This window comes from Somniosus microcephalus, chromosome 21 (assembly GCF_052327205.1).
Source record: "Somniosus microcephalus isolate GS21.2 chromosome 21, FLI_Smic_1.0, whole genome shotgun sequence".
NCBI lineage: Eukaryota > Metazoa > Chordata > Chondrichthyes > Squaliformes > Somniosidae > Somniosus > Somniosus microcephalus.
In genome coordinates this window covers 29,833,773-29,856,582 of record NC_141007.1, presented here as the reverse complement: position 1 = coordinate 29,856,582, position 22,810 = coordinate 29,833,773, and the positions used below count along the sequence as shown (strand labels likewise).

Below are 22,810 nucleotides of genomic sequence, written 5' to 3'. Positions count from 1 at the left end.
TCCATGTTTGGACCAAGGCTGTAATGAGGTCGGGAGCAGAGTGGTCTTGGCGGAACCCAAATTGGGCATCAGTTGAATCAAGTGAAAGTTAATTTGGTAGACCAGGTTAGTCATAAAGTGCAAATAGTATGATCAGACATCAGAATATTGTAATGTATCTGTCAAAAACTGCCTTGATGATGCAGTAGTGCAGTGTCCTTTATACAAACCAAAATCTTGTATAACACGCACTGACAGCGGGATTTATGTTTCTATAGCTTTTTGCAAATGTAGGTACATATTTTCAATGGAGTAGATTTAAATGCAATAAATTTAACTTTATAATGCCTATTTCTCCACACAGTCTTGCTGTTTATATTTAATTTTGTTGTTCCTGAACAGGAAGGATTTTGAAATCAACCAGCTTCAAAGCAAAATTGAAGATGAACAAAACCTAAGCATACAGCTATATAAAACAATAAAAGAACTCCAGGTAAACCGAAAGTGTGAATAATTAGCTCTTTTCACTGAATTATCCTCATACGATCCTCAGAATGCCAGTTAACATGTTCACATTTCTAGGCCCGCACTGAAGAACTCGAGGAGGAGATTGAAGCTGAGCGTGCAGCTCGTGTGAAGGTGGAGAAGCAGAGAACCGAATATGCCCGTGAACTGGAGGATATCAGTGAGAGGCTTGAAGAAGCCGGCGGCGCGTCTGCAGCACATATTGAAATGAACAAGAAACGTGAAGCGGAATTTCAGAAAATGCGCCGCGATCTGGAAGAATCTACCCTGCAGCATGAAGCCACGGCCGCTGCTCTTCGTAAGAAGCAGGCTGATAGTGTAGCAGAACTCGGGGAACAAATCGACAACCTGCAACGTGTGAAACAGAAACTGGAGAAGGAAAAGAGCGAGCTGAAGATGGAAGCTGATGACCTGGCCAGCAATATGGAATCAGTGTCGAAGTCAAAAGTAAGTCCCAATAAATGATAGAGTATTGGTTTATTATACCGAAAATGTGATCTGATCAATTTATATATATTCATGTATATAAAAATGTTGTATTTACTCTGCGACTGTCACTTAAGATGTATGGTTTAAAGTGTGCCAACATTCTATAAAAAAAGAAAGAAAGCCAGTCATTTCCTGCTGTTTTTTTACTGACCCTGATAACCTGGCCTCTCCGCAAGTAGAGCTGGGTATTTACAGGGACATACTAAACCACACCAGCTTTCCTGAGCAATTGGCCTCAAATGGACCTTGGGACATACCTACATAGGCTAGTTCCGCACACACAGTGCAACCCTGCTCCAGCCCCATGACTACCCCTGAACAATGCCACGGGAGATACATGTGCCAAATAAAATGGGAGGCATTCATATGATTGAAGCCCCAGTGGAGATAAAACCACACCAAAGGAATAGTTTGGAACCACTTAAATATGACAACAACAACAACTTGTATTTATATAGCGTCTTTAAAGTAGTAAAACGTCCCAAGGTGCTGCACAGGAGTATTGTAAGACAGAAAAAATTGACACTGAGCCACATAAGGATAAATTAGGGCATGTGACCAAAAGCTTGGTCAAAGAGGTAGATTTTAAGGAGCGTCTTAAAGGAGGAAAGAGAGGTAGCGAGGCGGAGAGGTTCAGGCAGGGAATTCCAGAGCTTAGGGCCTAGGCAACAGAAGGCACAGCCACCAATGGTTGAGCAATTATAATCAGGACAGTAATATGTTCTTACCTCAGTTAGCTTTGAACACATTTCAAAATGTTATGTTTCAAAATAAATATATATTTTTATATTTCCAAAATAGGCTAACCTTGAAAAAACATGCCGCAGCCAGGAAGATCAGTTAAACGAATTGAAGGCAAGGAATAATGAGTATTTGCGTTCCATTAATGACATGACTACTCATTCATCTCGGTTACATACAGAAAACGGTGAGTTGTTGCTGTAACATGAATAATATGGATTAAACAAAGTGAGTATTATTTAGCAATTTTTCAGATTTGTCTTAAAAATAATATTAACCGTGTGCAACATTTAGGTTTCACAATGCTTACTAACAACCAGTTGGAGAATAGTCTTTTGCTTCCTGTAATAAAAAGATGAAGAATTCATTTTATTTCCCTGAAGGTGAACTTTCCAGACATTTGGAAGAAAAGGAGAATTTGGTATCCCAACTCACCAGGAGTAAACAGGGATTTATGCATCAAATAGAAGAACTGAAGAGGCAACTTGAAGAAGAAACAAAGGTAATATTGTGGGTTTAAATATGTTTACGATTCAACATTTCTCTAGTAGACTGCATGTAAAAAAATCAGATTTCAAAAGAACATGACAGACATGGATTATCAATCTACTAAAGTTCTTTTTTTATACAAAACTTTTTTTTCTAGTTTACAAGAACAATAGTGAGCATATTTATAGTAATTTAAGAGCTACAGACACCTTCATATTCCAATGTGCTAATTACCTGGGCCTGTGGTGAACTCAATAGAGAATGCCAGTACAGTCAAAATGAAACTTATCATAACCGCTCATTTTTTGGCAAGATACCACTCGTGTGTAAAATAACACATCAATATGATTTCACAATCATTTTTATTTTTTGTTATCCTGCATTGGCTTGTAAAGCTGTCACTTCTGCCATGTGTTAACCCTTTTCAGTTTCATTCTCCAAGTATTGTATTTGGCAGCACTTCTGATTTCTTCTTTCTGTGTTGTCTATCGAAAGGCTAAAAATGCCTTGGCCCATGCTCTTCAAGCTTCCCGCCACGACTGTGATTTGCTCCGTGAGCAATATGAAGAGGAACAGGAGGCAAAAGCTGAGCTCCAGCGTGGCATGTCCAAGGCCAACAGCGAAGTTGCTCAATGGAGAACAAAATATGAAACTGATGCAATCCAGCGCACCGAGGAACTGGAGGAGGCCAAGTATGTGCATTAAATATATTATTTTTTTCTTCATTTTGAAACCTTTGAGCGTATATTGATTTTCTTAGACCCATTATTTTATGTCCTGGCAGGATAATAATTTGACTACTTTTATTTAGGAAGAAACTTGCCCAACGGCTGCAGGATGCAGAGGAGCACGTTGAGGCAGTGAACTCAAAATGTGCTTCGCTGGAAAAGACAAAACTGCGGCTGCAAGGAGAGGTGGAGGATCTAATGATCGACGTGGAGAGGGCCAATGCTGCTGCAGCCGCTCTTGATAAGAAGCAGAGAACCTTTGACAAGGTAAACGGCACTTTAATTTTGAAAGATAACTTCCACAGGGTCGAATGGTAAATTAAATAGGCTCGCAGGAGCAGTCAAAAAACTTGTTTGCCCTTTTCATTATAGGTTCTTGCAGAATGGAAACAAAAGTATGAGGAATGTCAGGCTGAGCTGGAGGGAGCACAGAAAGAAGCTCGGTCTCTCAGCACTGAGCTATTCAAGATGAAGAATGCTTATGAAGAGTCTTTGGATCATCTTGAAACTCTCAAACGAGAGAACAAAAATCTGCAGCGTAAGTCTCTAATTACAGTATTGTTCAAGTAGGGATATTTTAAATAAAACACCAGAATTTTTAAGAATATAGTTTGAAGGATTGCTTACTGATTCTGATTTTTATGAACTCTGAACAGAGGAGATTTCTGATCTTACCGAACAAATTGGTGAATATGGAAAGACAATTCACGAGCTAGAGAAAGCAAAAAAGCAAGTTGAACATGAAAAATCTGACCTTCAGTGTGCTTTAGAGGAAGCAGAGGTAAGCTTTGTATATTTTATACATCTAACATAATAATTTGGCTGATGGTAAAATGTAATTACCATTGCAAAGTTGAACTCACTATTATAAATGAATAATCCAGTAATTAAGTTGATGTTGGATCCATTTTGATCAATATTCCTTATATCTTAACCACCTGTCAAAGGCATCACTTGAACATGAAGAGGAAAAGATGCTTCGAATTCAGCTTGAATTGAATCAGATCAAGTCAGAAATTGATCGAAAGATTGCTGAGAAAGATGAAGAAATTGATCAACTAAAGAAAAACCACCAACGAATCATAGAGTCATTGCAGAGTGCTCTGGATGCTGAAACCAGAAGCAGAAATGATGCCTTGAGGCTCAAAAAGAAAATGGAAGGAGACCTCAATGAAATGGAGATTCAGTTGGGTCATGCAAACCGCCAGGCTACAGAAGCTCAGAAAAATCTTAGGAGCGTACAAGGAGTACTCAAGGTAAGTAAAATAAGATAATAAAAACAGAAAATGCTGGCAACACTCAGCAGGTCAGGCAGCGTCTACGGAAAGAGAAACCGAGTTGACGTCAACCTGAAACGTTAACTCTGTTTCTCTCTCCGCAGATGATGCTGCCTGGCCTGCTTAGTATTTCCAGCATTTTCTGTTTTTATTACAGATTTCCAGCATCCGCAGTATTTTGCTTAAGTAGTTTCTTATTTTAACATATGTTCATTTGTAGAGTTTCCTACTGCATTTATTCATATAATAATTGAATATTTTACGGTTCAGGAAACACAGCTGCAACTGGATGAAGCTTTGAGAGCTCAAACGGAGCTGAAGGAGCATCTAAGCTCAGTGGAGCGGAAAAACAACCTCCTACAAGCAGAACTGGAAGAAATTACAGTAGCTCTGGAGCAGACAGACAGAGTTCGCAAAGTTGCTGAGCAAGAAGTCTTTGATATTAATGAGCGTGTTCAGCTACTTCATTCTCAGGTAGCTTGAAACACAAGTCATTCTTAAATCCATGCATTTAAATGTTTTATTCAACTAATAATTGACATCTTTGTTACACTTTTTAGAACATTAGCCTTATCAACATCAAAAAGAAGCTCGAGACTGATATTTCCCAGCTGCAGGCTGAGGTAGAAGACGCTGTTCAGGAGTCGAGGAATGCTGAAGAGAAAGCCAAGAAGGCAATCACTGATGTAAGATGAAGACCATTTTGAGAACCAAAACATATTATACATTTGTGTCAATACATTAGGGCCTAGAAATTCACTGGCCTTAGCGCCGCTTTTGAGGCGCTAGAGGGCCTAGCGGCGAAGTTATGGCCAGTTTTGAAATTGACAGGGGCCCTAAATCGGCGTTAGGCCGGTAGCGCTGCGCCGGCACCGATGACGTCATCGGTGTGCGCAGCGTCCCGGTTGCCATGGTAACCCGCCCGAACTCGGAAATTGAGTTGCGGCCGCCTCGCCCGTGGCAGCCGCAAGCAACGTTCTGGCAGAGGTGCCTTACAGAACGTTGCGCCGGCGCATTAAAGGCCCCGCGGCGGCCGGCCGCTTTCCCGCCGCCCGCCTGGCCGCAGCTCCCTCCCCGGACTTCCCCCCCCCCACCCCCCCCGGAACAGAAGCAAGCCCGGCACTTGTCCGAGGTGCCGGGCTCATTTTTAAAAAGATTATCGCGGGCCGCGGCCGGGTGCAGGCAGCTCCTCCTTAAGGGAAGGAGGAGGCCTGCACTTCCCGAACCTGCCGCACCGCAGCGGGCGCTGCAGCGCCGGAATAGCGCCGAAATTCAGCGCATAGCGCCAGTTTTCAGGCGCTAACAGCTTTCAGCAGCGCCGGCAGCCGTTTGGGCGCAGAAGTAGTGAATTTTTGGCCCGCCCAGCGCGACTTAGCTCCGGCACTAACTTCCGGCACTAAAGCCGTCGCTGCGCCAAAACCCAATTTCTAGGCCTAGGTGTTTAAGATGATTAAAAGAATTGATAGGATAGATAGAGATAAACTATTTCCTTTGGTGGGGGAGTCCAGAACAAGGGGGGCAAACCTTAAAATAAGAGCTGGGCCATTCAGGGGTGATGTCAGGAAGCACTTCTTCACACAAAGGGTAGTGGAAATCGGGAACTCTCTCTTCCAAACAGCTGTTGAGTCTGGGGGTCAACTGAAAATTTCAAAATGGAGATTGATAGATTTTTGTTAGACAAGGGTATTAAAGGTTATAGCGCCAAGGCAGGTAGAAGGAGTTGATCTAATTGACTAGTAGAACTCGGGCTCAAGGGGCTGAATGGCCTTCTCCTGTTCCTATGTTCTACAGTACTTAGTAGCATTTTAACATAATTTCCATTTTATCTTAATGATGACATCAGGCTGCAATGATGGCTGAGGAGTTGAAGAAGGAACAAGATACCAGTGCTCACGTTGAGAGAATGAAGAAGAACCTCGATCAGACAGTCAAGGATCTGCAATTCCGTCTGGATGAGGCTGAGCAGCTGGCATTGAAAGGAGGAAAGAAACAAATTCAGAAACTGGAAGCTAGGGTGAGTGGTGCAAAAATAATTATTTTTTAAACGGAAGATTGTTAAGAGGCTATGTTTGTAGTACACCAGAACCATGAACAAATGGCACCTTCAGATTAAACAACTGCCCAAGTGATCCATTAAGATATTTAAGGAGTCACCATGTAGAATCAAATAAAATACTCCATTGGTTGCTAATATTAAATGTCAGCAGAGTGGTCGGCAGTGTCCACTTTCTTATAACAATAAAAACATGGAAAAGTAAGTTTATAAAGAACCCAGGAGATCAAATATACCGCCCCCCCCCGTGCACTTTTAAAAGATGGCTCGAATTAAACTGCACCTGGTGTGAATCAATATGAAATGACCGCCTGGAGAGGGTCCACAGCATTAGGCTTTAATACGAAAATCCAATTTGGCATGACTCCTGAATCATACTGCCAATGCTCACCCAAGACCACCTCACGTTGGTGTAAAATTGGCAGTGTAGCTGCACCCTTGGGTATACTTCCACTGTGTGTAAAGTTAAAGAAAATATCTTTAATTTAGTGTCAGTAGTTTGTAATTATCATTTAGTAAATCATTTTTCTTTAGCATGACACACAGAGGAAAATGTACTCTTAGTCTACAGCTTATGATTTATTTCATAGGAACGTTTTATGTAATACTAGATGGGGGGGGGGGGGGGGCCGGTGTTGCCAGGGCAGTTTAGAGGGCCGCGCAGTTGACGGCCGGCCGCTGCCGCTCCCCCACTCTGTATCTCGGGCCGCGCGGTTGACGGCCGCCCGCTGCCGCTCCCCCGCTCTGTGTCTCGGGCCGCGCGGTTGACGGCCGCCCGCTGCCGCTCCCCCGCTCTGTGTCTCGGGCCGAGCGGTTGTGAGGCCCGGCCCGAGTGACCCCAACTCACCTCCCGCTCCGGCGGGCCAACGCAGCTGCCCCGCTCGCTGTTGAGAAAAAGCAGGGGAAAAAATGGCGGCGAAGTTTCGGGAGGCTGCAGGATTAGGTCCCGCCCGTGACGCACCGATTGGTCAACCATCAGGTCACTGAACTGTAGGATTGGTCAACCATCACGTCACTCAACGCTAATGAGCGGTAGGATTGGTCAACCATCACGTCACTCAACGCTAATGAGTGGTAGGATTGGTCAACCGCTAATGAGCGGATTTTTGAAAGTTTTTTGCATACTGCCTGAACAATTTTTGTCTGACCAAAAAGTAAATATGCCTATGACACTCCCCTGATCATCAGCTTTCTTTTGATATAACATATGTGTAGGTATGCTCTAACTTTTGAGTGTATAGCGGACAGACAGACGGACAGACAGACAGACACCACTATCCTTTTATATATATAAAATAAATAAATAATAATAGTTAAATTTAGACCAGTAATAGAAAGCAGGCGATGAAACATAAAATAGATACAAATTAGGAAAGCCATGTCGCTCATCCGTCCAGAACAAAACTCCACCCCCCATTCTAAAATCCAACTGCTTTATAGATGATTCCAGTCTTTTTGTCACCTCATTACATCGAGTATTATAATTTGGAATTGTAAATAAAGACTGTTTTCCCTTAGGATGACCGCTTGCTTTCTGAAAACTGGAGTTAAAAGTAAGAAGATACAGGGCCAGATTTCGCTGTAGCGGGGCATCTAACAGCGTCTGCCGTTAGTTAGACTTGTCCCTGGCCCCTTCAGCTCAAAAATATTTTGCCGACCAAGTTGCTGAAAGCGCGAGCTGATAACGTCACAGTGAGGGAAACAGGGCATCTGGGACCTGAGTGAACAGGGAAAGCAACAGGGTATCTCCTTAACCATTGAGATTGAAGGATTGGGAAATAAACAGAAGGAGGACTGAGAAGGAGGGTGAATTAAAGGGGGTGAATTCAATGTCCGAATCAGGTACAGAAAGATAAATAAAGAGAGGGAAAGAAAGGTAGGAAAAAGAGACAGAAAGCTAAAAGAAATAAAATTTAAAATGAAAAATGTCATTTTTAAAATCTCCCCCCAAAATTAAAAACATGAAGGAATGAGACTCCAACCTTTCTCGGTGGCAGAGAGGTTGTTTGCGGTAAATAACAATTATCACGCTGATAAAAGGGTCCTTACGCTACTAATTACCAGCCCTAAATGTGTCGGGTTTAGTTCGTATCTACCGCGCCAAAACATATCGCTGTTATTTATACGTAAATGGTGCAGCAGCTTCACAACATTCAATGCATCTCAATGGTGAGGCAGACAGCGAGATGCAGTTTTCGCGAGGCTAACGGTGGAGTGGCACAACTCGGACAGCAACATTTGGATATCCGCATTTAACCGTGCGTCTGCCCCTTGCCTGAAGTTGCTGTACCATTTACACATAAATAACGGCGATATGTGCACTACCACGTGTGATAAGGACTCTCGCACTACTTGGATTTCACACAGGGTGTAATGTAACTCCAGGCCTTTGCACAACCACATTTTAAAAGTGCTCAGGTGGTCCACAAGACATCCTGTGAACTTTGCAAATTTACTTTTTGATTCTCTAATATTATGGGTGAAGCAATTGCTGATCAGTCCCTCGTAACATTAAAATTCAGCTACCCTGAAGCTTCTGTGCCCAAAGCTCCATTGCCATTGCACTCCGGGCAAGGTGCAGCAGGCAGTATAACTGGGGGCTGGGCAATGCACTTTACAGGTACTGGCCTGAGGTTGGTATCGGTAGTAGGTGCAGCCAAAACTGTTTATAACTGAGCAACTTGAAACTATGAGATTATTTAAATATAGTGTCATTGTGAAGCATTATTCAATTATTTCCACAACTAGATTGATTCAATTAGAATTGAAATTTTGGAATATCTCTTGCTCTTATAGATGCGTGAATTAGAGAATGAACTCGAGGCTGAACAGAAACGTGCAGCAGAGGCAATTAAAGGTGCACGGAAGTATGAAAGAAGGGTCAAAGAGATGACGTTCCAGGTAAGGACTAATTATTCAGAGGTCTCAATGGTTAATTTTATTTTAAGTTCTTGTATAACAGAGATTTTAATTTCTTATTTATTTTTCCACATACAGTCTGTGGAAGACCATAAAAATGTGGTGAGACTGCAGGATTTGGTGGACAAATTGCAGCTAAAAGTCAAATCCTACAAGAGGAATGTCGAAGATGCTGTAAGTAAACCACTCATAACAAGTGCAGTCAGTTTATCGACACGATAAATCTTAATTTAAAGGGATTTTTCAGTTATTCGTCTTGACTTATGAGATTTTCATTGTATGATTTGTAAAATGTTGTAGTTACGTCATATCTACTTTTGGCTTTACAGCCATTTCTTAGGAACAGGGGTGCAAAACATGCATTTTGAACCAAATAGAATTGTATAACCTGATGGGTCAGAAATATCTAATACAATAGCAAAGCCTAATACAATAGCAAAATACTGCGGATGCTGGAAATCTGAAATAACAACAGAAAATGCTGGAAATACACAGCAGGCCAGGCAGCATACGTGGAGCTGCCTGGCCTGCTGAGTAGTCCCAGCATTTTTTGTTGTTATTTCACAATAGCAAAGCCATTTGAAACCTATGCCTAAAGCAGCACTGCTATTGCTATTGTATGAAAGACACTGGGCTGGAGTTTGCTCTCAGCAGTGAATGAATGGTGCCAGCCATTCATCAGACTTACATTTGTCCACAGATTTTCTACGCGATTTTGCACTGGAGCTTACTGTAAATTCGAGATCCAAAATGGCGCGGGACCCTCTAGAGGGGATCTGGGACCTGTGTGAACAGGCCAAGCAATTGTGTGTCTCCTTAACCAATCAGATTAAAGAATCTTTAATGAGCTCATCAGAGTCTGAACCAGGAAGTGTAAATTGGAATATTTAATTCAATGTCAAATCAGGTACAGAAAGCAAAGTAAAAAGAGGGAAAGAAAGATGGGAACTAAGCAAGAGAGATAAGAGACAGAAAGAAAAAGTAAAAAAGCAATTATTTAATTTTTTTTATTTCTTATAATCTCCAACAATAATTAAATTCTGAAGGAATGAGAGTCCACACTCGTGAAAGTTAATTTTCAGTGTTAGAGAGGTTGTTTGGCAGTAATTAAGATTTATCACATTGTTAAAAATTTACTTACGCTGGAATGGACAAGCCGCCACTTTTTCTGGCGAGTTTAGTGTGTATATATCACGTAAGTACAGCAACTTCACGCTGTTCCATGTATTTCAATGCCGAGTCTCGGCGAGATAGCATTCGCGCATAGCTTCTGCAGGAGCAGCGCAATTCAGACAGCAACTTCCGGACTTCCGCATTTAACTGCGGTTGCCGGAAGTTACTGGCTGATTTACACTTTAATAACGGTGACGCTGATAGCCTCACCGTTATTTCTACAGCAGAATCCAACCCATTATTTGGTGCTGGCGGGAATCTGGTATGAGCAAAGCAGATCGTTATGAAGCTGTAGTTTTGTCAGCTTGGATTGCGAGTCAAAAATAAACGTCATTATGTTTAATTATCTGTCCAGGAGGAGCAGGCCAATGTTCACGTGTCCAAATTCAGGAAGACACAGCACGAGTTAGAGGAAGCTGAGGAACGTGCAGATATTGCTGAATCGCAGGTCAACAAACTGAGGGCTAAAACCCGCATTATTACCAGCAAGGTAAAAGAATGGGTTTCAATACATTGTAGTTCTGAATTTCTGACTATTAATTTTGACATCTGCTTTTCACCGGCGTAAGTGACACCGTATTCTTTAATTCTCTTTCACAGAAAATAATGTTAGCTGAAGAATGATTACCAACTTGCAGATCAGCAATGTAAAGACGAAATGCACACAACGTGAATTTCTTGTGTCTTGCTGTGGTAATTGTATCTTAAAAGTAACAAAATTCAATTGTTGTAGCAATAAGTAGGGGAAAAAATAAACTGATTGTAGCCAGCACCAAATATTGTCATTTCCTTCATTATAAAAGCAGTGTGAAGTACCCCTAAGACAGCAAATTGTATTCAATAATGTTAGTATACAATACAATAAAATTGAGTATTAAGAATGGCAAGACCAAGATAAATGGCTGGGTGAACATATGAACTTTTGCTGTGCTTCTCGGTCAACTTTCTGGTTTAAAAAAAAATGGTACAAAGTTAACTACTAATCCAGTGTAATTGGCATCTACTGCCTCTGAGAAATCTTTATTGGGTTGAGGAATTGAAAGAAGCAGTATTTTCATTGTCCTATTGAAGGACATTGGCGAGATTAAGACAAAGGGGATCATCTTAAACTACCACACCCGGCAGAAAACTGCTGGATGGAATTGGCCGTCCATTTTACAGGCCACCCGATTATACTTCCCATTGAAGTCAAAGGAAAGGAAAATCGATGAGCTGTGAAATGGGCAGCTGATCCGATCTCGGCAGTTTCCGGCCAGGTGGGTTAAGTTAAAATGACCTCCATTAAGCCATTGCACTTTGAGAGGACTGGTGCTCATTGGGCCCTATGGGCCTTTTGTCTGAAGGAGAACTGAATAGGGTTAAATGATGACTGGAAGGTGCAATTGATATAAAAAAAAGACTTGCATTTATATAGCACCTTTCATGACTACCGGACATCCCAATGTGCTTTACAGCCAGTGAAGTACTTTTTTTAATGAAGTATAGTCACTGTTGTAATGTGGGAAACGCAGCAGCCAATTAGCACCTGGCAAGGTCCCATAAACAGCAATGTGATAATGACCAGATAATCTGTTTTTTTAAGTGATGTTGATTGAGGGATAAATATTGGCCGGGGTTAACTTCCCTGCTCTTCTTCGAAATAGTGCCATGTCATCTTTTACATCCACCTGAGAGAGCAGGCAGGCCCTCAGTTTGACGTCTCATCTGAAAGATGGCACCTCCGACAGTGCAGCACTCCCTCAGCACTTCACTGGCGTGTCAGCCTAGCTTTTTGTGCTCAAGTCTCTGAAGCGGGACTTGAATCCACAACCTTCTGACTCAGAATGAGAGGGCTACCCACTGAGACACAGCTGACACTATAAAGAAGGAACAAAGTGGCAAGGGGGAGAGAGCCCTGAGTTAATGGGAAAAGAATCAGAGAGTGAGCCATTAACTAAAACACAGATAGGATAATTTGGGGCAAAACTGGATAGTTATTAATATAGCTTTAGTGGGAGGCTCTTTGTTGATAATTAGTTTAGAGATGCACTGTACCAAATCCTGTCAAAGTCTTTGGCGAATGCAATGATGAATTATTCAATAAAATGTTCACGAGCAGAGTTCCGGGGTACACAACAGGTGCACCAATATCAGCAGTGGAATGACCATGTAGGAAATTGCACTCTCAATCATGATTGAGACCATTATTTTCAAGGTGATAGATAATTTGAGATTAACAGAAATTTACCATAACTTCTAAAAAGTACCAACGTAAGGGCAATCAGGTGGCAACTTAGAAAGGTAAGAAGGATCACCTTTCTTTGGAATAGAATGTGCACGATTTTCAATGGGAAGGAAGTGTTGATTAGGGGTTAAATAAAAAATTCAAGACATAGAGGAGGACAGGGGTTAGTCCAGATGCACACATCTTGAGGACGATGTAAGGTTTACAATCAGAGCTACTTATGAGAGCAAAGACTCAACAAGCATCATGTTGGTTATAATGGTCAAACAGAATAAAACAAAAGAGTGAGGGGGAGAAATTCAGCATGTTCACGCCTCCCGTTAGCGCCGGGGGGGGGGGGTGCTAATGGGTTTGCGGTGGGGCGCGGCGAATCCAACGCTGCACACAACATTCACCCTGGATTTAACGCTGCCGATAACATTTAGCGCCTAGGCCTTTAGCGGCTGCCAGATTGTGACATTAACGCGTGCAGAACGCCCTGTTAATGGCCCAGATGCAAAATTGACTGCCGCCTGCTGCATTAGTGCCTGGCGTGAACAGCAGCGGGAAGAGGAGGCGTGATGCAGTTGTATGGCCGCTGTAGGAGCGGTATTTAAAGGGATCAACATCTGGTTTGATTTTAGTCGCCAATCAATGCTGCCTTCTCAGTTTGACATAGGGAAACAGCTGTTTTCAGTGAGGTAAACGTTTACTACTTTCAGGAGTGTTCTGGCTGCTAAAAATTTGTCAGTTTTATTGTGCTGAGATTTTGAACTCCTACACTTGTATACATTAATGGGGGCTGTACTGGCACTCGACCTCCCCCTCCAGCATCAACGTCGGAGGCAGTGGAGGCAGAGACAAAGATTGGAAAACGTGGCCAGAGGGAGGAGGGCCAACAGGGCTCCCAACAGGAGGCCTTACCCTTCCAGAGTATTCGGGAGCACTTCTCCTACATAAATTTAACTGAGGTGCAGTGTCTTAGAAGGCTCCGCTTCAACAAGGAGGTGGTCACAGAGCTCTGCCACCTCCTGCAGCCAGACCTTGAGCCTCAGATCAGGACCACCACGGCTCTCTCAGTGGCAGTCGAGGTCACCGTCGCCCTTAATTTCTACACCAGCGGATCCTTCCAGTCTGCAGCAGTTCATAGAAACATAGAAAAATAGGAACAGGAGTAGGCCATTCGGCCCTTCGAGCCTGCTCCGCCATTCAATATAATCATGGCTGATCCTCTATCTCAATACCACATTCCTGCTCTCTCCCCATACCTGTAAGTGGTTTTCTCGGGCGCACCGAAAACACACCTCTTACTACAAGTTTTGGATGATAGGGATTAGATGGACAGATCAGACTCGGAAACCTGTTTGAGCTCAACCATATTGTGTTTAATAGGATTAACAGTAACACTCGTAACAGTACAAAAAAATACAACCCTGGCTTGTCCAACAAGCCATACCATGCTAAATTACCATGGTCTAATAAAAGAACCCTCCCGTGAAATAAACTAACACAGGACCCCAGCACTAAACCCCTCTAAGGTTTGGCTGGGACTTACAATCACCCCCTCACACAGCTAAGTGATGTTGTGGATGTGTAGGCGCAGGCAATATGCTCACCCTGATTGCCCGTTGTCTTGCTTGCAGCTTCTTCCTGTACGTCTTGCTCCTGGTTCCATACCACTGACGTGATATCCAGGTTCCAGTTTGAGTCGAGGTCCGTTGATGAGGGATGAAGAGCAGTGCTCAGCTTCTGGCGGTGTTCTGTCGAGCTGAGCCCCACTCTGGAGACTTGCTGTAGATTGATGCTGAGGAGAAGCAGAGAGCAGCCCCCGAACGGCTTCTGATATACCCAAAACCCATCGCTTTTCCTCCCGCCAATACTGTTCGATGTATTGACTCAGGTGATCTGTCTGGACCCCCCTGTGGCCTGGAGTGACTCATGACCTTTGAAATCTTAGTGAAAAATTATATTCCATTTCCCCGCTCCCAGGCCTGGCACCTGAAGAGACAATGAGTGCTGATTACTGGATGTCTATTATTTCCTGAGTTGATGGCCCCCATTAGCAGGTAATGGGTTTCAATCTCAAACCGAACTTATTTAATTGGCTTATCTCCTGGAAGACAATGGCCTGGCCATCTCCTGCCTTCCACCAGTTTCGGTTGGGATTGTGTTTTATTGATAGTGTCTCTGAGTTACCTCTCGGGGTATTGTTCCCAGTAATCATGTTAGATGGTGATGACGTCAATCGGCCTGGGTTCCCTTCCACCCAGCCTGTCAGTGTGAGATGGCCGTTTGAAACATAGAATCATAGAAGATAGGAGCAGGAGTAGGCCATTCGGCCCCTCGAGCCTGCTCCGCCATTCAATGAGATCATGGCTGATCATTCAAATTCAGTACCCTGTCCCTGCCTTCTCCCCATATCCCTTGATCCCTTTAGCCTTAAGAAATATATCTAACTCCTTCTTGAATATATTTAATGAATTGGCCTCTACTGCCTTCTGTGGTAGAGAATTCCACAGGTTCACCACTCTCTGGGTGATAAATTCCTCCTCATCTCTCCTAAATGACTTACCCCTTATCCTTAGACTGTGACCCTTGGTTCTGGACTCCCCGGCCATCGGGAACGTCCTTCCTGCATCTAGTCTGTCTAGTCCTGTTAGAATTTTATAAGTTTCAATGAGATCCCCTCTCATTCTTCTAAACTCCAGCGAGTATAAGCCCAATCGACCCAATCTCTCCTCATACGTCATTCCTGCCATCCCAGGTATCAGTCTGGTGAATCTTTGCTGCACTCCCTCCATGGCAAGAACATCCTTCCTCAGATAAGGCGACCAAAACTGCACACAATACTCAAGATGTGGTCTCACCAAGGCCCTGTACAACTGCAGCAAGACATCCTTGTTCCTGTACTCAAACTCTCTCGCTACGAAGGCCAACATACCATTTGCCTTCTTAACCGCCTGCTGCAACTGCATGCTTACCTTCAGCGACTGGTGCACAAGGACACCCAGGTCTCGTTGCACTTCCCCTTCTCCCAATCTATTGCCATTCAGATAATAATCTGCCTTCCTGTTTTTGCCACCAAAATGGATAACCTCGCATTTATCCACATTATACTGCATCTGCCATGCATCTGCCCAATCACCCAACCTGTCCAAATCATACTGGAGTTTCTCGGCATCCTCCTCACAGCACACATGCCCACCCAGCTTTGTGTCATCTGCAAACTTGGAGATATTACATCTAGTTCCCTCGTCTGGATCATTAATATATATTGTGAATAGCTGGGGTCCTAGGACCGATCCCTGCGGTACCCCACTAGTTACTGCCTGCCACTCGGAAAAAGACCCGTTTATTCCAACTCTTTGCTTCTTGTCTGCCAACCAGTTCTCTATCCAAGTCAGTACCTTGCCCCCAATCCCATGTGCCTTAACTTTACATGCTAATCTCTTATGCGGGACCTTATCGAAAGCCTTCTGAAAGTCCAAATACATCACATCCACTGGTTCTCCCTTATCTATTTTACCAGTTACATCCTCAAAAAATTCCAGTAGATTAGTCAAGCACGATTTACCTTTTGTAAATCCATGTTGACTTTGTCCAATCCTGTCACTGATTTCCAAGTGCCCTGCTATTACATCTTTTATAATGGACTCTAGCATTTTCCCCACTACCGATGTCAGGCTTACCGGTGTATAATTCCCCGTTTTCTCTCTCCCACCTTTTTTGAATAGTGGGGTTATATTAGCTACCCTCCAATCTATGGGAACTGTTCCAGAGTCTATAGAATTTTGGAAGATGACCAGCAATGCATCTACTATTTCTAGGGCCACTTCCTTGAGTACCCTAGGATGTAGATTATCAGGCCCTGGGGATTTATCGGCCTTCAATCTCGTCAATTTCCCTAACACCATTTCCCTACAAATACTGATTTCTTTCAGTTCCTCCCTCTCATTAGAACCTATGTTCCCCGACATCTTTGTGAAGACAGAACCAAAGTATGTATTTAATTGGTCTGCCATTTCTTTGATCCCCATTATAAATTCCCCTGATTCTGACTGCAAGGGACCTATGCTTGACTTCACCAATCTTTTTCTCTTCATATATCTATAGAAGCTTTTACAGTCAGTTTTTATGTTCCCTGCAAGCTTACTCTCACACTCTATTTCCCCCCTCTTAATTAATCCCTTTGTCCTCCTTTGTTGAATCCTAAACTGCTCCCAATCCTCAGGTTTGCTGCTTTTTCTGGCCAATTTAGATGTCTTCTCCTTGGATCTTATGCTATCCCTAATTTCCCTTGTTAGCCACGGTTGATCCACCTTTTTTGTTTTATTTTTATGCCAAACAGGGATGAACAAATTCTGTAGTTCATCCATGTGATCTTTAAATGTTTGCCATTGCCTATCCACCGTCAATCCTTTGAGTAACATTCCCCAATTAATCCTACCCAACTCGCGCCTCATACCATCGTAGTTTCCTTTATTTAAATGCAGGATCCTAGTCTCTGAGTCAAATACTTCACTCAGAATTCTTCATTAAGATGCAATCATATTATGATCGTTATGCCCCAAGGGGCCTCGCACAACAAGATTGTTAATTATTCCTTTCTCATTACAGAATACCCAGGCTAAGATGGCCTGATCTCTAGTTGGTTCCTCGACATATTGGTCCAGGAATTCCTCCTCCACAGTATTGTTAATCTATATGTAGATTAAAGTCACCCATGATAACTGCTGTGCCCTTATTGCACGCGTCTCTAATTTCCCGTTTAATGCCATCCCCAACCTCCGCATTACTGTTTGGGGGTCTATATACAACTCCCACTAACATTTTCTGTTCCTTGGTATTTCTCAGCTCTACCTGTAGTGTATGTACCTTTAAGAGCCCCTGTGTACTGTAATACCGGTAGTGACCACTCGGGTATATAAGCCTGTATAGCGTCTTGTATCTTTTAGTTCACCTCCAGATTTTGTTCAGTAAACACCTGTTAAACCAACTCCTGCATTCCGTGTCTCCATCAACACATGGATACAACAGTGGCAACGAATTGGAAACGGACTTACCTGCAATTCGGCAGCACCTCAAGGAGATTGATTCCTCAGACAAAGGTCGAAGAAAATAACAACAACAAAAAAACTGTGGTTTCACCAGCTAGCTGGGCTGGTGGCAGGTACTGCACTAATCTTTCCTGGGCGGCGGGCTGGGGCTCGATCGGGTGGCTCTGCAGCGGGGCCGAGCAGCGAGTCGGAAAGCAGAGGCAAACAGAGATGGAGGGTGGAGCACTCGGGAGACGGCCGGCGCTGCAAAGCAGGTCGGCGTTCGGACCAAGCAGAGGGAGGGAAAAGTCCCAGAGAGTCCAGCGGGAACGAGTCTCCAACTATTAAAGATATCTGTGTAAATAAAAACCGCGGAGAACAGCGTTGTCAGCAGCGGCAGCGGCGGGAAAGTGCGGGAGGCGCCATTTTTTCTCGGCAGGGAAGAAAGGAAAGCACGGGAGGCGCCATTTTTGATTTTCAGGATGCCTAAGACTGGCAATATTACTGCTTTCGATAGTAATATAGAGGATTGGACCACATATGTGGAAAGAGTGGAGGTATATTGCACAGCGAATGAAGTAGAGGATGATAAAAAGGCATCGGTACTTCTAAATCTGATGGGCGCAAGGACATACGGGCTGTTACAAAACTTAATCACTCCAGCCAAACCGATGGACAAGAATTTTAAGGAGATTGTTGATACTCTACAGGAGCACTTAAACCCAACACCGCTGCTGATAGCGGAACGATTCAAATTCTTCAGGAGGAATCAGCACAAGAATGAAAGTAACGCTGATTACCTCACTGAATTAAGAAAGCTGTCAAAGCACTGCCAATTCGGGGCAGGACTGGCAGATTCTCTACGAGACAAATTCGTCTGCGGTCTCCTAAGTGAAGGAACACAGAAAAGGCTACTTTCTGAGAAAGATTTGACACTGGACAAGGCTTTCAGTGTGGCTGTATCATACGAAGCAGCAGCAAGAGGAGCTGCAGAGATACAGCAAAAGCCACAGGACTTCGGCACCCATGAAATGACACGGGGTTTCGAGAGATATTATCGCTGCGGCAGATCCACCCATGACCAGAGGGACTACTGGTTCAAGGACAAAGCATGCAGGCAATGCGGAAAGATGGGACACATTGCACGTGTATGCCGATCTGGAAACAAAAAATCCACTGACAGAAAAAAAATCAATAAGGAAAAGTACAGAAAGGTACAAATGATGATGGACAGTAGCTCTGAAGACCAGAAGAGCGATAGCGACTCCGGAAACAAGAGACTAAGCTGTCTCAAATTACATAATGTAATTGCCAAAGAAGATTACCAGACCATTGGGTTACCCTCACGATAGCGGGGTCCTAGTTAAAATGGAGCTAGATACAGGATCAGCTCTGACCGTCATAAGTCGACGGGATTACGAGCGGCTATTTCCGCATATACCTTTGAAAGACACATCCATTATCTTGAAGGCATATACGGGGCAGAAAGTATACCCCAGAGGGAAAATAAAGGTGCCTATTGTATACAACGGCAAGGAAATACAGAAGTTGTATTTATACGTTCTGCAAGATGGTGGTCCACCGTTGTTGGGACGTGAATGGATCAGGAAGATACGTTTAGACTGGCACTCCATTCAGGCACTGATGGTGACCAGTAAGAAAAAAAATGATGACGTCATACCTGAACGATTAAAAGACATCTTGGCTAATGCCAAAGAAGTGTTTCAACAGGAACTAGTAACCTTGAAAGGCGTCACCGCCTCAATAAAAGTGGGAGATGCGGCAATTCCCAAGTTTTTTAAGGCAAGGCTGGCGCCATACGCAATTCGTCCAGCAGTCGAGGCAGAGCTGGAGAATTTGGAAAAAGCAGGCGTGTTATCCAAGGTAGATTGGAGCGAGTGGGCAACACCCATCGTCCTGGTCATGAAGAAAACGTTGAATAATGATAAATCTGAAGAACAGAGAAAAATTCGCATCTGTGGGGACTTCAAGGTGACTGTAAACCCGGTCCTTCACACGATACAGTATCCTCTTCCAAGGATAGAAGATATTTTCGCCTCACTATCCGGAGGGAAACGTTTCACCAAAATTGACTTGGCACAGGCATATCTACAGATGGAGGTTGAGGAGGCCTCTAAAAAGTATCTCACGATAAACACACACAAAGGCCTGTACCAGTACAATCGACTGGTTTTCGGAGTAGCATCAGCTCCAGCTATCTGGCAAAGAGCTATGGAGCAAGTCCTGCAAGGGATTCCGGGGACTCAATGCTACCTAGACGACATCCTTGTAACAGGAGAAAATGACAATGAGCACCTTGCCAATTTGGAGCAGGTGCTCACTAGGCTGAGAGAACGGGGCCTACGAGCAAATCGCCCCAAGTGCAAATTTTTCCAGAAACAAATATCATATTGTGGCCATATAATTAACGAAGAAGGGTTGCATAAGTCACCTGAAAAAAATTGAAGCGGTCATAAAAGCCCCAGCACCTGAAAATGTCTCACAATTAAGGTAGTTCCTGGGATTGATAAATTACTATCATAAATTTTTACCGAACTTGTCAACTGTTCTGCACTCTCTTAATGCACTGCTACAAACGGGAGTAATTTGGAAATGGAGCGAAGACTGTAAATGTGCCTTCCATAAATGCAAAGGCTTGATCACGTCCAAGGAAGTGTTGGCTCATTACAACCCATCACTGCCAATCAGACTGGCGTGCGATGCATCCCCTTACGGCGTAGGAGCGGTATTATCACATAGATTCCCTGATGGCTCGGAGCGGCCGATAGCTTTTGCGTCACGCTCATTGAACTCAGCTGAGCGTAACTGTGCCCAGATCGACAGGGAAGCACTCAGCTTGGTGTGGGGAGTGAAGAAATTCAACCATTACCTACACGGACAAAAATTTACCATCAACCCCTCGCTTCCATATTCAACCCTAAAAAGGGCGTTCCCATTATGACAGCGCAAAGGCTACAGAGGTGGTTCCTTTTCCTAGGGGCACACCAATATGACATAGAATACAAAGGATCAAAACAGCATGGGAATGCTGACGGTTTATCGCGCCTACCGTTGCCAACGGTAGAAGAGGCACCTACAGTGGACCCAGTGGAGATGTTCCACTCAACCATAGTAGAATGTCTACCAGTAACAAATTCTACCATTGAAAAGGAAACGAGAAATGACCCGACTCTCTCTCGAGTCTACGATTTAACGGTGAAGGGATGGCCAGCACATGGCGAACCACTGTTGCCAGCATTCTCACAAAGAAGAGAACAGCTGTCAGTGTGCCGAGGAACCTTGATGTGTGGATCCAGAGTGGTGATTCCACCCAAACTTCAGGATAAAGTGCTAAAGGAGCTTCACGAGGGGCATCTGGGTGGAGTGAAAATGAAGAACCTAGCCAGAGCGTTTGTGTGGTGGCCAGGTATTGATGGAGACATCGAAGAAATGACCAAGAGCTGTCTAGGATGCCAGAAGGTCCAAAACGCCCCACCACAAGCCCCTCTACATCCATGGGAGTGGCCCTCATCTCCATGGCAAAGGGTACATATCGACTTTGCTGGTCCATTTATGGACTCAATGTTCTTAATCGCGGTTGATGCACACTCCAAGTGGCCGGAGGCAATAAAGATGTCCTCCACCACCACGGAAAAAACCATCACAGTATTAAGGACCATATTTGCCAGGAATGTGCTGCCTGAACATACCTGTTCTGATAATGGAACGCAATTTGTGTCTGAAGAATTCAGGAAGTTCTTAAAAAACAATGGGGTTAAGCACTACACGTCCGCCCCATACCATCCCGCCACCAATGGATTAGCTGAAAGGTTTGTCCAGACCTTCAAGAAGGCCATAAAGGCCATGGGTAATGAAGACATAAATCTACAACATAAGGTAGATAACTTCTTGTTTGCATACAGGAATGCAACACATGTGGTTACAAACCAACTCCCGCCATGATGTTTTTCAATAGAAGACTAAGATGCCGGCTGGATTTGATCAAGCCAAACATCAGAAGGGACGTAGAGAACCGGCAATTTCAAGGCATGAATGAAAGGCCAACTAGAACCTTCCAGATAGGTCAACAAGTTTTGGCCCGGGACTACCGTACCGAGAAATGGCAGCCTGGAACTATTTGCACACGACTAGGACCGCTGATGTATACCGTGGGCATTGGTGAAAGCATAATAAGGCGCCATGCTGACCAGATCATAGAGTCATCCGAAAAGGGACAACCTACACCACAACTCTATACGCCTAATGATGAAGCAGAGATACCCATATTATCTACCTCCGATCCGGTGATACTGGAACCAGATGAACCCAACACTGGCATTCAAGCCGAATCAACCTTGCCAAAAGAACCTACTACACCACCGAAAACTACTACACCACCGAGGCGTTATCCGGACCGAGTCAGGAAGCCTCCAGAGAGACTGACTTATAATTGATTAACTGCAGCAAATGTGTAGATTATTGTTCTTGTAAACATGTTAATTAATGATTACTTAAAATGTTATGTACTAATTATCTAAAAGGGGAGGAATTGTAGTGTATGTACCTTTAAGAGCCCCTGTGTACTGTAATACCGGTAGTGACCACTCGGGTATATAAGCCTGTATAGTGTCTTGTATCTTTTAGTTCACCTCCAGACTTTGTTCAGTAAACACCTGTTAAACCAACTCCTGCATTCCGTGTCTCCATTAACACACGGATACAACACTACCCATACAGATTCTACATCATCAGAGCTAATATCCTTCCTTACAATTGTTTTAATCTCTTTAACCAGCAATGCTACCCCACCTCCTTTTCCTTTTTTCCTGTCTTTCCTGAATATTGAATACCCCTGGCTGTTGAGTTCCCAGCCCTGGTCACCCTGGAGCCATGTTTCCGTAATCCCAATCATATCATATCCGTTTACATCTATTTGCACAGCGAATTCATCTTCCTTATTAGGAATGCTCCTCGCATAAAAAAACAAGCCTGAAGGCTTTGTGTCTTAAACACTCTTAGACCTTTTAGAATTATTATTTACTGTGGCCATGTTTGATTTAAACCCTTGATTACTCTGACTGCCACTTTGCTTTTCTCCGTCCTGTCTTTTGCTTCTATCCTTGTTTCCCTTTCCTCTGTCTCCCTGCACAGGTTCCCAACCCCCTGCCATTTTAGTTTAAACCCTCCCCCACAGCACT

General features: G+C 43.7%; 2 protein-coding genes across 10 annotated transcripts in view; one reads left to right on the top strand and one right to left on the bottom strand.

Moving 5' to 3' along the window:
* The window catches only part of LOC147102675 (myosin-3-like), a 42,352-nt gene extending 31,202 nt beyond the window's left edge, over positions 1 to 11,150 (top strand). Inside the window, exons 25-40 of the mRNA XM_085963378.1 lie at positions 382 to 472; positions 562 to 951; positions 1,795 to 1,921; positions 2,118 to 2,236; positions 2,719 to 2,915; positions 3,035 to 3,218; positions 3,324 to 3,489; positions 3,608 to 3,732; positions 3,899 to 4,207; positions 4,499 to 4,702; positions 4,789 to 4,914; positions 6,072 to 6,242; positions 9,078 to 9,182; positions 9,279 to 9,374; positions 10,729 to 10,863; positions 10,974 to 11,150. Coding sequence (XP_085819504.1) covers positions 382 to 472; positions 562 to 951; positions 1,795 to 1,921; positions 2,118 to 2,236; positions 2,719 to 2,915; positions 3,035 to 3,218; positions 3,324 to 3,489; positions 3,608 to 3,732; positions 3,899 to 4,207; positions 4,499 to 4,702; positions 4,789 to 4,914; positions 6,072 to 6,242; positions 9,078 to 9,182; positions 9,279 to 9,374; positions 10,729 to 10,863; positions 10,974 to 10,997 — 2,569 coding nt within the window. The 3' untranslated portion in view covers positions 10,998 to 11,150. The remainder of the gene's footprint in view (positions 1 to 381; positions 473 to 561; positions 952 to 1,794; positions 1,922 to 2,117; positions 2,237 to 2,718; positions 2,916 to 3,034; positions 3,219 to 3,323; positions 3,490 to 3,607; positions 3,733 to 3,898; positions 4,208 to 4,498; positions 4,703 to 4,788; positions 4,915 to 6,071; positions 6,243 to 9,077; positions 9,183 to 9,278; positions 9,375 to 10,728; positions 10,864 to 10,973) is intronic.
* The window catches only part of LOC147102673 (RNA-directed DNA polymerase from mobile element jockey), a 132,823-nt gene that overhangs the window by 14,632 nt on the left and 95,381 nt on the right, over positions 1 to 22,810 (bottom strand). For 5 of the 9 annotated variants that reach the window (XR_015073048.1, XR_015073052.1, XR_015073050.1 and 2 more), the window contains 2 exons: positions 6,123 to 6,194; positions 1,801 to 1,932 (listed from right to left, as the gene is read on the bottom strand). Coding sequence is in view for 3 of the 9 variants with exons in the window: in XM_085963380.1 (XP_085819506.1) it covers positions 14,967 to 17,039 (2,073 nt within the window). In the remaining 6 variants the exon portion in view is untranslated. Of the gene's footprint in view, positions 1 to 1,800; positions 1,933 to 5,668; positions 5,867 to 6,122; positions 6,195 to 14,192; positions 18,396 to 22,810 lie in introns of those variants that run through there. The other 4 variants (XM_085963380.1, XM_085963382.1, XM_085963381.1 and 1 more) reach the window with 4 other exon arrangements.